Source organism: Salmo salar, chromosome ssa17, assembly GCF_905237065.1.
Source record: "Salmo salar chromosome ssa17, Ssal_v3.1, whole genome shotgun sequence".
Lineage (NCBI taxonomy): Eukaryota > Metazoa > Chordata > Actinopteri > Salmoniformes > Salmonidae > Salmo > Salmo salar.
In genome coordinates, this window is record NC_059458.1 from 27,816,766 (window position 1) to 27,833,420 (window position 16,655).

Sequence of the window (16,655 nt, forward strand, 5' to 3'; positions counted from 1 at the left end):
AGTAGGCCTACGTTGTATTTTAGTCGCCAATCTTATCAAAATAAATGTATGAAAATGTCCACCTCAATAGATGTAAATATTAATGGCAAAGCAATTGGCGCGCTGGGAGGCTTGCCAAACACACGTCACCTCTTTGTCCCGGTACCATAAATGAGGCGCTCTGGACCCGGGGCAAGGTGAGGCCGAAGATCAAGGCTGACACCTTCCTAAACAGCCGTGCTCGTGACGTTTCACTCGGATGGGAATTGGTGTTCCTCACAGCCTTGGAGGAACCTTGGAGTTTCATTCACCCTGGCTGATACGACCCACCCCCTGTCATAACACGAGATTGCGTCGCCGAGCGAGATCTTCTTACATATTTATTATTGGCAAGCATCAGGTTGATTTGCTCCAACATACGCGACGAGGTTGGCCTTAATTCCAGAGGACGGCTGGAGCAGAGGGGTAGAGCCGTAAAACTGTCACCTCCCTGGCTGACTGCATGGCTCTACTGTTGGAGAGGTAAACACTTGGTCCTGCCTCTGCATTACCTGCAAACCTCATAGTTGGTCCTGCCTCTGCATTACCTGCAAACCTCACACTTGGTCCTGCCTCAGCAATATCTGCACAACTCACAGTTGGTGCAGGCAAAATTATATAAATCTGAAAGTCATTCATTATAATAGTATAATGACAGGGTTATTACAAGTAATAGTCTTAATAAGTGTAAATTGTGTTGTAAATGAAATCTTAACGAAATCGTGTCGTTAATCACCCTTAATTCAAAGATAAAATACATAATCAATTATCTTCCTTATTGGATTTTGAAAATAATATTTGTCACTTGCAGACAACAAATTGAATAATCCCAAATTAGCATTTGATATATTGGTGAAAATAATAATCAACCAAGGAATTCAAATATCATGATCAACTCAAAGCCCAGCACTCAAGAAAGCACCTGAAAACCCGCGCATGCGTAATTTCGCTAAAGATTTCAAATTCAAATAGAATTGCACAAAAATGAAATGACAATAAACAAACTGACAAATTGTTGACAATTGCTAATGGTTCATCTTTAATGCACACTTTATTATTTACTCAATAAGTCATGGAATGTTAGTTACTTTTTGCACAATATTAAATAAATTAGCAGCGTGCTTCTTGACTGTTGAAAAAGTCACAATGAGGAAAAATAATTCAAGCAACCATGGAATGAAACAATGTAAACAAACTCAAACTGAGAACTAAAGTCGGATGCTTTTACAGGGCCACTCTTTGCTTTTTGGTGGAGATGATTGATGGTTGAGGTGTCTGAGCATATTTATAGGCTATGTGTACAATATGTGTATTGGTATAGGGGGGGGGGGGTGATAAAATTAGAAATGATAAAAGTGCTCCTTTTGGGACAAAGCTGTTCATTCTGATCTGATTTGCGCCTGCTGCAAAAACAACAATAATACAAGCAAGGTCCTTCAGAATCAGCAGCACAAACGTCAAAGAAAATCGAACAGACGTAAAAGTATGCTATATTTTTTTTCAATATCTCGGAAATGTACAATTGGATGTATTGTTGTCTTGTTGTAATGTCCTTAATTTGGTCCCATGGCGGTTATAGTTATGGTCCGTCTCGGTATTTACACTCGTAACCAAGGTGATACATATGTCACCATTTAGAGTTTTTTTGTCTTCTTGGTATTTAATCAATTTACCATCAGTGGATCGATTCAGCAGTAATGCAGAGGAAAAGCTAAGTACCATCAATTAATTTGCTCTCCTCTGGCTTACAAAGACTTACAAAGACTCACCAAAGGATAAACTTGGTTTGTGATTCCAAAATAACGTGTGTGCTGTTTTTCTGTTTTTAAACAGTGTTATTAAGTTAATCTGTATTTAGTCCATCGGTTTAACATAAAGAAATGTTATGGTCTGGCTTGCTCTAACTGTTGGTGCTGACTTCTTATTGCAAACCGGCTGACGTGCACAGGGATAGGCACCACGATTTTAGGGTTCCTAGAGGGCTCGCCGGTTTTGGAGTTGACGTTACCAGCCTTCACGCGCTTCCACTTGGCCCTCCGGTTCTGGAACCAGATCTTGACTTGAACTTCGCTGAGTTTCAAGGCATGCGCAATCTGAGAGCGTTCTGTCAAAGACAGGTATTTCTTACAATGGAATTCCTTCTCCAGTTCCAAGAGCTGCTCGCTCGTGAACGCCGTTCTCCGCCGCCGGTTCTTGCCGGTAGACGTGGTGCTGCCAGTGCCGTTGGACCCGTGGACGCCCTCATCCACGTTACCCTCCCCATCATCTTTCTGACACATCGAGTTACCCGTCATGTTGTCGTCGGAGCTGTAGTCTAAATCGCTGTCCATTGAGAAGCTCTCATCTCTTCTATTGCATTCGTCCTCTTTCGGGTCTTCTTTGCCATGGGTTCTGGCTGTGTGGGTAAGGAAATAGAACATGTTACTTTAGGTTATATTGACCTCAAAACAGAAAAGTAAATGACAATGTGTAACTTATATAATGGACTGATACGCAACAGTTTATGAGTTTATATAATGGATAATCACAATCATACTTTTAACGAAATATGTTGCTTTAAAAAAAACAAGCAACTTTTCTCCTACATTTGATTGTGTATTGTATCAACCTTTCGTTTCATGAGTAAATACACACGAGTAGACTTTACATATTGTGTTACAGGAAAACAATAGCCTATTATATTATGGAGCAAATTAGGAACAAATTCAATTATGTCTCTGGACGTATTTAAGTGAAGTGAAAGTTATTTTAGTAAATATATATTTAAGTAAATATTTATCGAAATAGTCCCATCGGCTGTATCATGACACATATCACGTATGAATTAGGCCTCGCGCTTACTATAATTCCATTCATTTTTGAGACAAAATCAATTGATTTATATTATACAATGTCTTAAACGCACTTACGGAGTTAAAGTGTTATATTACATGTATTTCATAATACATATAGACCCTCATATAAATGACTCGGTCGACTTTGAATTTTGATCACAGTTTTATAGACATTCAAATACTGCAGGCGCTTTTCCCATCCTTCAATTAAAACAGGCTAAATTAGTCATTTAGTTAGCCCCCAGGCACTATTCATTGAAAAGCCTGATATAAACGGATTTGATATGCGGATATCATGTCAAGCTTCTCACGACAAAATATGGAAGCGTCCATGTAAAGAATTTGTTTAAAAAAAAAGACACATTTTTCACTCAGGGGCAACAGCCACTTTCTATCACTATACTTTAATCGTTGCCATTTGATGTGAAATTCACAGGATATAGCCTACGCCAACACTGAGTGAGTAGAACTTAGAAGTTATCCTCAAATGCCACTTGGGTCCTTCTTTTGTACGTTGATGACGTAGGTCTATTGGTAATATTTGTCCGTTAGCTAATGGTCCTAATAGCATCATTAATGAGATAAAGTTTAGAGTTCGAATTACTTCTTATAAGGAACCTCGCAAATGTGCACTTTTATTTATTTATTTATTTATTTATTTTTATAATAGGCCTAATAAACACGATTATTCGCTTTGAAATTCTCTTTTACAACTTGTGCTTACAAATAATATCTAATTTATTCAAGAACATTAGGTTACATTTTAGTCATTTAGCAGACGCTCTTGTTCAGAGTGACTTACAGTTAGTGCGTCCAAGTACAAGACAGCCACAAATCCCAAACACAGGCTAAGTCAAACCTTTCCGCAATAGAACCTTAAGTCAGGTCAAGTAAACAACCCTGTCCAGCAGAGTCCAGACAAAACAGAGTTTACTGTACCTGTGGATGACTGCAATGGCTCTGAGTCGTGGTAGGAGGGGAGCGTCGCGGACTCCTTTCCTAGAAAAGTCTTTCCGTCATCCCCATCCAAACGAATGTCCTGAGATTTATTGAAGGCGGCGTGGAGAGATTGCGAGCCGAACTTCCTCGCCGCCTCCTGGTGCTGCTGTGAAGCCGAGAACCCTCCAGGCAGGCTGGCCATCAGGGTGGAGGTGAGCGCCATGCCCTGAGCCAGGCTAGAGCAGAAAGAGTTCTGGAGGCTGGGGATCTGGTGGTGCGGATGGGTAGCCGAGAGCCCCTGCTGCAGGGCGGACTGGGGTAGGGCAGGGGGCGGCGGAGGGTGCGGTGGGAGCACCACTGACCGGTACGGCATGAACATGGGGTAACCGGTGTAGACGAAGTGTCCCGGGCTGGGCTGAGGGGGACCGCCGATCAGAGAGTCGATACTGAAGGCAGTGGTGCTTCCCAGTGGGCGCTGCATCATCATAAACGAAGGGCTGAACGCTGCACTCATATGATCTGATGGAAGGAATGTCAATCAAGGAAATGTTACTGGAGAAATGGAAGGGAGTGATGACACCTGGAGTCTTTCTTGGGTTCGGAAGTCACCAACTTCACAACGTTGTTATTCGACAGACAACCGACCTTAGAAATGTGGACGTTTTGGTAATCCCGTGATTATTTGTTCGTTTCTCGCGATTAAATAAAACCATTCCATCAACATTGCAGATGGTCGACACACGATGCTGGAGAGTGGAGATGTGTCCAGATCAACAGAATTAGCAGCCAACTTGGAGCCGTGGTGGTTTCCGAATTTAGCAGAACTCATGTGGCCCGGTTTGGTTTACTTTGCGCTCCGATAGCGGGAGCCAAAGCGCATTCCAAGTGCCAATCAATATCCTCGAGTTGTAGCTGACGTTCTGACCATTTGACAACAACAATATTATATTCGATGATACTCGGTTTCCGCACGTCTGTCTAACTCACTCTAGAGAGTAGAGTGATGCTACTCCGTTCTACAACATCCAGATGTTAAGCAAGGAGTTTAAATTACGCTCCCTCTGTTTGATCGGCTCCTCCACTCGCATGAACCACCCTCTCATCGCACTCTCGCATTTCATTGGTCGCTGTTAAACTGTTGGGCTAGCCTAGCTGTCATTCGTCACAGACCTGTGAGGGCTGGCTTCGGTCTGGGTCTAGGAAATAAATGCCAATTATGTGGATTTGTAAAGCGTAGGCTATACACATCCTAAGGGACCATAATGCAAATGGGAATTAGCTAGGCTACACATGCAATATGCATACATATTGACTACAACTGTCTTCCTTACATGAAATGTATAAAACATAAAAATAACTATTTGTACTGAATAGGGTTGCAAAATTATGGTAACTGTCAATAAATTCCCTGGTTTTCCCAAAATCCGGGTTGGAGGAAATAAGTAGGAAATTCGGAATCTTTCAACCAGGATTTCTGGAAAACCAGGGAATCTATTGAAAGTTAATGGAATTTTGCAACCCTAGTACTGTCACGCCCTGACCACAGAGAGCCCTTGTTTCTCTATGGTGTAGTAGGTTAGGGCGTGACTGGGGGTATTCTAGTTTATTATTTCTATGTGGGGTTCTAGTTTATTATTTCTATGTTGGTGATTTGTATGATTCCCAATTAGAGGCAGCTGGGAATCGTTGTCTCTGATTGGGGATCATATTTAGGTAGCCTTTTTCCCACCTGTGTTTTGTGGGATATTGTTTTTGTTTAGTTGCCTGTGTGCGCTTCACTACTTCACGTTTCGTTGTTTTCACGTTAAATAAATATGTGGAACTCAACTCACGCTGCGCCTTGGTCCGCTCTGTACGACGATCGTGACAAGTACTGAATGTGTGTGTGTGTGTGTGTGTGTATGCATGTGTTGTTGCTTTGAGTGTGTTGATAAAAAAAGCCTGTTCCACCTTTTCAGAATTACCAAAAGTATTGGTCATTATGAGAAAAGACTGTTCCCTGATATTATGGCCTCTTGTACCAGAAGGAAGCTTAGATCAAACAGTGGAAGGTCCACATTCACTACTGGAAATATGGAGGGTAGATGGAGAGATGGAGGGTTGATGGAGAGATGGAGGGTAGATGGAGAGATGGTTAGATGGAGGGTAGATGAGAGATGGAGGGTAGATGGAGAGATGGAGGGTAGATGGAGAGATGGAGGGTTGATGGAGAGATAAAGGGTTCATGGAGAGATGGTTAGATGGAGGGTAGATGGAGAGATGAGGGTAGATGGAGGGAGAGATAGAGGGTAGATGAGAGATGGAGGGTAGATGGAGAGATGGAGGGTAGATGGAAATATTGAGGGTAGATGAGGAGATGGAGGGGAGATGAGATGGAAGTTAGATGGTAGATGGAGGGTAGATGGAGAGATGAGGGGTAGATGGTTAGATGGAGGGAAGATGGAGGGTAGATGGACAGACGGCGGGTAAATGGATTGATGAAGGGTTGATGGAGAGATGGAGGGTTGATGAAGAGATTGAGGGTAAATGGATTGATGGAGGGTTGATGGAGAGATGGAGGGTAGATGGATTAATGGAGGGTAGATGGAGAGATGGAGGGTAGATGGATTGATGGAGGGTAGATGGATTGATGGAGGGTAGATGGATTGATGGAGGGTAGATGGAAAGATGGAGGGTAGATGAGAGATGGAGGGTTGATGGAGAGATGGTTAGATGGAGAGTTGGAGGGCAGATGGCTAGATGGAGAGAAAGTTGATGGAGAGATGGAGGGGAGATGGAGGGTAGATAGAGAGATGGAGGGTAGATGGAGAGACGGAGGGTAGATGGAGGGTAAATGGAGAGATGATGGAGAGATGGTTAGATGGAGATGAAGATGGAGAAATGGAGGGTAGATGGAGAGATGGAGATGGAAAGATGAAGAGGAGATGGAAGTTAGATGAAGAGGAGATGGAGGGGTGATAAGGAGATGGAAGTTAGATGGGGAGATGGAGGGTAGATGAGGAGATGGACGGTTGATGCAGAGATGGAGGGTAGATGGATCGATGGAGGGTAGATGGAGTGATGGAGGGTAGATGGAGTGATGGAGGGTAGATGGATCGATGGAGGTTAGATGGATCGATGGAGGTTAGATGGATCGATGGAGGGTAGATGGAGGGTAGATGGAGTGATGGAGGGTAGATGGATCGATGGAGGTTAGATGGATCGATGGAGGGTAGATGGATCGATGGAGGTTAGATGGAGTGATGGAGGGTAGATGGATCGATGGAGGTTAGATGGAGTGATGGAGGGTAGATATAGAGATGGAGGTTAGATATAGATATGGAGGTTAGATATAGTAATGGAGGTTAGATGGAAATATGGAGGGTAGATGGAGAGATGGAGGGTTGATGGAGAGATGGAGGGTTGATGGAAATATGGAGGGAAGATGGGGTGATCCATCCTCAGGAAAGGAACTTATCAAGGTGTCAAGCTCATTGATGAACTCTCCAAGGGAACCTGGAGGGCGATAAATGAAAAGGATGTTAAGCTTGAATGGGCTAGTGATTGTGACAGCATGGAATTCAAAGGAGGAGATAGACGGGTCAGGGGAGAAAGAAAGAATGTCCACTTGGGAGAGATGAGGATTCCAGTCCCGCCACCCCGCTGACCAGATGCGTCTGACCACGTGTTCTCGCATACCCCGAGAGCATCTGGTCATTGTGTCCTCCTCCCAGAGTGCTAAGAGCCTTGGCTTGACCCTGGACAACACCCTGTCGTTCTCCGCTAACAGCAAGGCGGTGACCCAATCCTGTAGGTTCATGCTATACAACATTTGCAGAGTACGACCCTGCCTCACACAGGAAGCGGCGCAGGTCCTAATCCAGGCACTTGTCATCTCCCGTCTGGATTACTGCAACTCGCTGTTGGCGGGGCTCCCTGCCTGTGCCATCAAACCCCTACAACTCATCCAGAACGCCGCAGCCCGTCTGGTGTTCAACCTTCCCAAGTTCTCTCACGTTACCCCGCTCCTCCGCACACTCCACTGGCTTCCAGTTGAAGCTCGCATCTGCTACAAGACCATGGTGCTTGCCTACGGAGCTGTGAGGGGAACGGCACCTCCGTACCTTCAGGCTCTGATCAGTCCCTACACACAAAGAAGGGCACTGCGTTATCCACCTCTGGCCTGCTCGCCTCCCTACCTCTGCGGAAGCACAGTTCCCGCTCAGCCCAGTCAAAACTGTTCGCTGCTCTGGCACCCCAATGGTGGAACAAGCTCCCTCACGACGCCAGGACAGCGGAGTCAATCACCACCTTCCGGAGACACCTGATACCCCACCTCTTTAAGGAATACCTGGGATAGGATATAATAATCGTTCTAACCCCCCCCCCAAAAGATATAGATGTACTATTGTAAAGTGGTTGTTCCACTGGATATCATAAGGTGAATGCACCAATTTGTAAGTCGCTCTGGATAAGAGCATCTGCTAAATTACGTAAATGGAAATGGAGAGATGAAGAGATGGAGGGTAGATGGAGAGATGGAGGGTAGATGGATTGATGGAGGGCAGATGGAGAGATGGAGGGTAGATGGAGTGATGGAGGGTAGATATAGAGATGGAGGTTAGATATAGAGATGGAGGCTAGATATAGAGATGGAGGTTAGATGGAGTGATGGAGGGTAGATGGAAATATGGAGGGTAGATGGAGAGATGGAGGGTTGATGGAGAGATGGGGGGTTGATGGAGAGATGGAGGGTAGATGGAGAGTTGATGGAGAGATGGTTAGATGGAGGGTAGATGGAGAGATGGAGGGAGAGATGGAGGGTAGATGAGAGATGGAGGGTAGATGGAGAGATGGAGGGTAGATGGAAATATTGAGGGTTGGAGGGGAGATGAGGAGATGGAGGGTAGATGGAGAGATGGAGGGTAAATGGATTAATGAAGGGTTGATGGAGGGTTGATGGAGAGATGGAGGGTAGATGGAGGGATTGAGGGTAGATGGATTGATGGAGGGTAGATGGAGGGAGAGATGGAGGGTAGATGAGAGATGGAGGGTAGATGGAGAGATGGAGGGTAGATGGAAATATTGAGGGTTGGAGGGGAGATGAGGAGATGGAGGGTAGATGGAGGGTAAATGGATTAATGAAGGGTTGATGGAGGGTTGATGGAGAGATGGAGGGTAGATGGAGGGATTGAGGGTAGATGGATTGATGGAGGGTAGATGGAGAGATGGAGGGTTGATGGAGAGATGGAGGGTAGATGGAAAGATGGAGGGTAGATGAGAGATGGAGGGTAGATGGAGAGATGGTTAGATGGAGAGATGGAGGGTAGATGGCTAGATGGAGAGAAAGACGGAAAGATGGAGGGGAGATGGAGAGATGGAGGGTTGATGGAGAGACAGAGGGTAGATGGAGAGATGGTTAGATGGAGAGGAAGATGGAGAGATGGAGGGTAGATGAGAGATGGAGATGGAAGATGAAGAGGAGATGGAGGGTAGATGGAAAGATGGAGGGGTGATAAGGAGATGGAAGTTAGATGGGGAGATCAAGGGTAGATGAGGAGATGGAGGGTTGATGGAGAGATGGATAGTAGATGGAGAGATGGAGGGTAGATGGAGAGGAGTTGGAGGGTAGATGGAGAGATGGAGGGTAGATGGAGAGGAGTTGGAGGGTAGATGGAGAGATGGATTAGGAGAGCTGGAGGGTAGATGGAGAGGAGTTGGAGGGTAGATGGAGAGATGGAGGGTAGATGAGAGATGGATTAGGAGAGCTGGAGGGTAGATGGGGAGTAGATGGAGAGATGGTTAGATGGAGAGATGGAGAGATTGAGGTGAGATGGAGGATAGATGGGTAGCTGGAGAGATGTAGGGTAGATGGTTAGATGGAGGGCAGATGGAGAAATGGTTAGATGGAGAAATGAAGGAAGATGGAGAGGAAACGGAGCGATGACTAGATGGAGAGCCTTCCATGACACACTTTTTAGTTCCAGGTAGAACCCTCTGTGGAAAGTGTTCTACATGGAACCCAAATGGTTTCTACCTGGAACCAAAAAGGGTTCTTCAAATGGTTATCCTATGGGGACAGCTGAAGAACCCTTTTGGATTGTAGATAGCACTTTTTGTTTTCTAGGAGTGTACTCACAACCTCTAGTGTGTTGATACAACTAGAATTAAATGAGTTGAATCAACATCAGGAGAATATATTTAGGAAGCTGAAAGGACGTTGCTGATAGAAATGTCATGTATAGAGCTGACGTGAGTCCTTGTTCTCCATAAGAGAGAATCATACTGTATCTGTTCTACAGTAATGTATTTCTATCGGAACGTTGGTTAATATTGCCCTTACTGAACAAACCCCAGCAACTCCGGCTGGCTAAGCTTTATAATACATGTATAATAATACATATGCCATTTAGCAGACGCTTTTATCCGAAGCCACTTACAGTTGTAAGTGCATATACATTTTGGTAAGCTTTGATCCATCTAGTAGAATGAGAGCCCTGAGTGATTTGTGATGTTTAGTGACTGTATAACGTACCAGGTTAATAACATGCATGGACAAACCTCTGCTTGATGTGAGACCTTCGTATGGTGTCGTCCCGTCTCCTGTCGCTGCCATAGTTCATTCACTGCTGCTAGCTTCCTATCCAGATATTGTTTGTGCATTTGAATAACAGTCTTGATACGAGTCAGTAGCCACAGTGCCTATTGATGTTCATAATGACCAATAAATGTCACTCATATGAATAACTCAGGTCACTGCTGTGTTATAGGCAGCCTCTCATAGCGTCGCCATATTTTTCTATTAGGTGAGCTGTCAGTTAATATTGGGGGGGTGGGTGCTCCCCCCCTAACCGCTTAACCCGCCTAAATCCAGATCCACTCCTTGAGCCAATCCAGGTGAATGTGTGGGAGCCCAGGCTCCCTCCAGCCCCAGCCCCAATCCCCCAGCCCAGGCTCCCTCCAGCCCCAATCCCCCAGCCCAGGCTCCCTCCAGCCCCAATCCCCCAGCACAGGCTCCCTCCAGCCCCAGCCAATCCCCCAGCCCAGGCTCCCCCAAGCCCCAACCCCCCAGCCCAGGGTCCCCCAGCCCAACCCCCCAGCCCAGGTTCCCCCAGCCCCAGCCCCAACCCCCCAGCCCAGGTTCCCCCCAGACCTAACGCCCCAGCCCAGGTTCCCTCCAGCCCCATCCCCAACCCCCCAGCCCAGGGTCCCCCAGCCGCAACCCCCCAGCCCAGGTTCCCCCAGCCCCAACCCCCAGCCCAGGCTCCCTCCAGCCCCAGCCTCAACCCCCCAGCCCAGGGTCCCCCAGCCGCAACCCCCAGCCCAGGTTCCCCCAGCCCCAGCCCCAACCCCCAGCCCAGGGTCCCCCAGCCGCAATCCCTCAGCCCAGGTTTCCCCCAGCCCCAACCCCCCAGCCCAGGGTCCCCCAGCCGCAACCCCCAGCCCAGGCTCCCTCCAGCCCCAGCCCCAACCCCCCAGCCCAGGCTCTCCCCAGCCCAGGGTCCCCCAGCCCCAACCCCCCGGCCCAGGCTCCCCCAAGCCCCAACCCCCAGCCGCAACCCCACCAACCCTAACGCCCTAGCCCAGGGTCCGCCCAGCCCAGGCTCCCCTACCCAATCCCCTAGCCCAGGCCCCTCTACCCCAACCCATCCAGCCCAGGCTCCCCCCACTCCAACCCTGTAGCCCAGGCTCTCCCCTACCCCTACCCCAACCCCCCCAGCCCAGGCTCCCCCCATTCCAACCCTGTAGCCCAGGCTCCCCCAGCCCCAACCCCCCAGCCCAGGCTCCTCCTACCCAACCCCCCAGCCCAGGCTCCCCCACTCCAACCTTGTAGCCCAGGCTCCCCCCTACCTCAACCCCCCCAGCCCAGGCGCCCCCTACCCCAACCCCCCAGCCCAGGCTCCCCAATCCAACCTTGTAGCCCAGGCTCCCCCACCTAACCCCCCAGCCCAGGCGCCCCCTACCCCAACCCCCCAGCCCAGGCTCCCCCAATCCAACCTTGTAGCCCAGGCTCCCCCCTACCTCAACCCCCCCCCCAGCCCAGGCGCCCCCCTACCCCAACCCCCCAGCCCAGGCTCCCCCAATCCAACCTTGTAGCCCAGGCTCCCCCCTACCCCTAACCCCCCAGCCCAGGCTCCCCCTACTCCAACCCTGTAGCCCAGGCTCCACCCAGCACCCAACCCCCAGCCCATGTTCCACCCAGCCCTAACCCCCCAGCCCAGGCTCCCCACTACACCATTTCCCCAGCCCATGTTCCACCCAGCCCCAACCCCCCAGCCCAGGGTCCACCCGGCCCTAACCCACCCAGCCCTAATCCCCCAGCCCAGGGTCCACCCAGCCCTAATCCCCCAGCCCAGGGTCCACCCAGCCCTAATCCCCCAGCCCAGGCTCCCCACTACACCAATTCCCCCCAATCCTCGGGTCCAACTCTGACCCCTCACCCCCAGCTCTCATCTACTCCCACCCCCTTCTCCCTCCAGGGTCATAGGGACACCATCTCATTAAAGGCTGCCTGATCCACAACTGCAATGCAGACATTAAATAGCAGTATTTTTCAATTAGGGCTGACAAATTCAATCAAAATTCCATAGATTAGGATGAAATGAGGCATGGGTCATTTACAAGGGAATTTAATTGCACAGCCATTAGACAATAGTACAGCAGTCACTGTCTCATTATCAATCATGTGGGGACATCAATAGTAAAGGGTTGTAAAGGGGGGGAGACAGGGGGAGGGAAGGAGAGGAGAGGGAGATAGAAGTGTGTGTGTCACTATGTGTGTGTTTGTGTGTGTGTGGACTGTGTGTGTGGACCGTGTGTGTGTACACCGTGTTTGTGTGTGCGTGCGCTCTCACTAATACACTGCAGTGCCACCGCTGCAGAACAGCTACTAAATATCCCTCTTTTATACTTATAAATTATCCAGTTTAATTAACAACATGGATTATGATTGGAATATGATTTAATTAAACCTTTCCTGCATGCTAGTGATCACCATCATCCATTATACTGGGGACAGGGGAGTATAACTGCAGACTAAATGAAGCTGGGGCTTGTTAAGGAGCTGCTTACTGCTAGGACTTAGAACAATAACATCAGACTACTACCACTTCCACAACGACTAGAACGAAATAATACTTCTGAACTGGGATACAATCAAACAGTGTATTAATCACAACGATGCCAAGAATGGCCCCTACCCTAGCATTTATCTGTTATCAAACGGAGCATTCGCCGTGAGCCTATACTGATATGTGGATTTAAGTGGAGGGGGTGTGGTGGGTAAAGCAATTACCAAGATGTTTTGACTGAAGGCTGCAGTTGGAGGGAGGTAGAAGGAGAAAAATTGGATTTGAAAATGTTGCCTCCAGCGTTCGACCATTCAACATTATTTAGTTGGAGTGTCTCGGTCGGACTCAACCTTTCCAGAAAGATCTAAATGTCAGCTATAATTTATTCTGCTCAGTTCAGATTTCTTTGTGAAAACACATATCTCGTTGTTTGCCTTACTTTCGATTAGACTCCATTACTAGGACTGAAAAACAATGGAAAAGCACCAAACTCACCTCTTAGTTTCCATGCACGTCCCCCCCAATCCAACATCAATGAACATTTAGAGTTGCCATAGGATTTTTGATTATTAAAGCTTATACGAACCCAATTGATTTACCTTTAATAAGTCTGTCCCCGATGATGACCAATCAAACAGAAGGAAGCCTGATCAACAATGGCGACTTTGACTGGAGCAGAACCGGCATCCGTTCCAAATCGCACCCCTTTCCCTATTTAGGGCTCATAGCGCTCTGGACAACTGTAGTGCAGTATAAAAGGGTGCTATTTGGGATATACACAGGAAGGAGCCTGTCTTCAGCCGAATCTCCAGAAACACAACAGCTTAGCTATTGATCCTATAGCCATTCCTCTTCTTTCTCTTGAGGCTCATCACATCATCCATTCTAGTAGCGATCAATGCCCCCAGAGAGGAGAGATTTAAAGTATTCTGACATTCTCTTGTGGCCTTTGTGCATAATCTTTTACCCCACCGCTATTCAATTACTTCAAATCAAAGTTTATTGGTCGTGTACACAGTTTAGCAGGTGTTATAGTGGATGCAGTGAAATGCTTATGTTACTAGCTCCTAATAACCCACTGGGCACAGACGTCAATTCAATGTCTATTCCACGTTGGTTCAACGTAATTTCATTAAAATGACGTGGAAGCAACATTGATTCAACCAGTTTGTGCCCAGTCGGAATGTAAGAAAAAAAAAGTGAAATCAAGAACTGCGGGACAAATCTGATTAACAGCCCAAATAGCCCTGTAGCAGTAATCAGATGCAATACGTACTGTGGGCCCTATGTAGCTACACTGGGACCATTTAGACACAATCAACTACCAATGATGCGTACAACAGTAGAAATACAGTACCAGTCAAAAGTTTGGACACACCTACTCATTCCAGGGTTTGTTCTTTATTTTTTACTATTTTCTACATTGTAGAATAATAGTAAAGACATCAAAACTATGAAATAACACATATGGAATCATGTAGTAACCAAAAAAGTGTTAAACAAATCAAAATATATATAAATATATTATATTTGAGATTCTTCAAAGTTGCCACCCTTTGCCTTGATAACAGCTCTTGGCATGGTGTGGAGTTGCCATAGGATTTCTGGTCTGCCAACTGACAGGGTTGGCAGTGAGACTGACACGGCAGTGAGACTGACACGGCAGTGAGACTGACAAGGCAGTGAGACTGACACGGCAGTGAGACTGACAAGGCAGTGAGACTGACACTGCAGTGAGACTGACACGGCAGTGAGACTGACACGGCAGTGAGACTGACACGGCAGTGAGACTGACAAGGCAGTGAGACTGACACGGCAGTGAGACTGACAAGGCAGTGAGACTGACACGGCAGTGAGACTGACAAGGCAGTGAGACTGACACGGCAGTGAGACTGACAAGGCAGTGAGACTGACACGGCAGTGAGACTGACACGGCAGTGAGACTGACACGGCAGTGAGACTGACACGGCAGTGAGACTGACAAGGCAGTGAGACTGACACGGCAGTGAGACTGACACGGCAGTGAGACTGACACGGCAGTGAGACTGACAAGGCAGTGAGACTGACACGGCAGTGAGACTGACAAGGCAGTGAGACTGACACGGCAGTGAGACTGACACGGCAGTGAGACTGACATGGTTCAATTCCTCTTGGGGAGATCGGCTGAAGCTTTAGGGGCAACTTGATCTTCTAGCCCAGTGGTTCCCAAACTTTTTATTGTCCCGTACCCCTTCAAACATTCAACCTTCAGCTGCGTTCCCCCTCTAGCACCAGGGTCAGCACACTCTCAAATGTTGTTTTTTTGCCATCATTGTAAGCCTGCCACACACACACTATACGATACATTTATTAAACATAAGAATGAGTGTGAGTTTTTGTCACAACCCGGCTCGTGGGAAGTGACAAAGAGCTCTTATAGAACCAGGGCACAAATAATAATATAATAATATTTAACCATCTTACATATAAAACCTTATTTCTTCATCGAAAATTGTGAATAACTCACCACAGGTTAATGAGAAGGGTGTGCTTGAAAGGATGCACATAACTCTGCAATGTTGGGTTGTATTGGAGAGAGTTTCAGTCTTAAATCATTTTCCACACACAGACTGTGCCTGTATTTAGTTTTCATGCTAGTGAGGGCCGAGAATCCGCTCTCACATAGGTATGTGGTTGCAAAGGGCATCAGTGTCTTAACAGTGCTATTTGCCAAGGCAAGAAACTCTGAGTGCAGCCTAATGCAGAAATCTGGCAGTGGCTTCTGATTAAATTCAATTTTCACAGAACCGTTTGTTGCAATTTCGATGAGGCTCTCTTGTTCAGATATCGGTAAGTGGACTGGAGGCAGGGCATGAAAGGGATAATGAATACAGTTGTTTGTATCATCCGTTTCAGGAAAGTCCCTGCGTAATTGCGCACCCAACTCACTCAGGTGCTTTGCTGTATCACATTTGACATTGTCCGTAAACTTGAGTTCATTTGCACACAAATCATACAATGATGGAAAGATCTGTGTGTTGTCCTTGTTGATGCAGACAGAGAAGAGCTCCAACTTCTTAATCATAGCCTCAATTTTGTCCCGCACATTGAATATGGTTGCGGAGAGTCCCTGTAATCCTAGATTCAGATCATTCAGGTGAGACAAAACATCACCCAGGTAGGCCAGTAGTGTGAGAAACTCGTCATCATGCAAGCGGTCAGACAAGTGAAAATTATGGTCAGTAAAGAAAACTTTAAGCTCGTCTCTCAATTAAAAAAACATGTCAATACTTTGCCCCTTGATAACCAGCGCACTTCTGTATGTTGTAAAAGTGTTACATGGTCACTGTCCATATCATTGCATAATGCAGAAAATACACAAGAGTTCAGGGGCCTTGCTTTAACAAAGTTAACCATTTTCACTGTAGTGTCCAAAACATCTTTCAAGCTGTCAGGCATTCCCTTGGCAGCAAGAGGCTCTCGGTGGATGCTGCAGTCTACCCAAGTGGCATCGGGAGCAACTGCTTGCACGCGCATTACCCCTCCACTATGTCTCCCTGTCATGGCTTTTGCGCCATCAGTACAGATTCCAACACATCTTGACCAGCAAAGTCCATTTGATGTCACAAAGCTGTCCAGTACTTTAAAAATATCCTGTCATGTTGTCCTGGTTTCCAGTGGTTTGTAGAAGAGGATGTCTTCCTTAATTGACCCCCCATAAACGTAGTGAACATATACCAGGAGCTGTGCCAGGCCTGCCACCTCTGTTGACTCATCCAGCTGTAATGCATAGAATTCACTGGCTTGTATGCGAAGCAGTAATTGTTTTAAAACA

General features: G+C 47.0%; 2 protein-coding genes across 2 annotated transcripts; one reads left to right on the forward strand and one right to left on the reverse strand.

Annotated features, from left to right (window-relative positions):
• Positions 1-1,033: 1,033 nt before the first annotated feature.
• Positions 1,034-4,843, reverse strand: LOC106597501 (homeobox protein GBX-2). The gene is made up of 2 exons (XM_014188683.2): positions 3,792-4,843; positions 1,034-2,413 (listed from the first exon to the last, which is right to left on the reverse strand). Exons 1-2 carry the CDS (start codon positions 4,303-4,305, stop codon positions 1,902-1,904), a joined length of 1,026 nt encoding a protein of 341 aa, XP_014044158.1. The 5' UTR covers positions 4,306-4,843; the 3' UTR covers positions 1,034-1,901.
• A 4,394-nt stretch (positions 4,844-9,237) lies between these two features.
• Positions 9,238-12,286, forward strand: LOC123728327 (vegetative cell wall protein gp1-like). Its single transcript, XM_045700396.1, has 4 exons — positions 9,238-9,262; positions 10,645-11,429; positions 11,520-11,863; positions 11,899-12,286. Exons 1-4 carry the CDS (start codon positions 9,238-9,240, stop codon positions 12,284-12,286), a joined length of 1,542 nt encoding a protein of 513 aa, XP_045556352.1.
• The last annotated feature ends 4,369 nt before the right edge of the window (positions 12,287-16,655 follow it).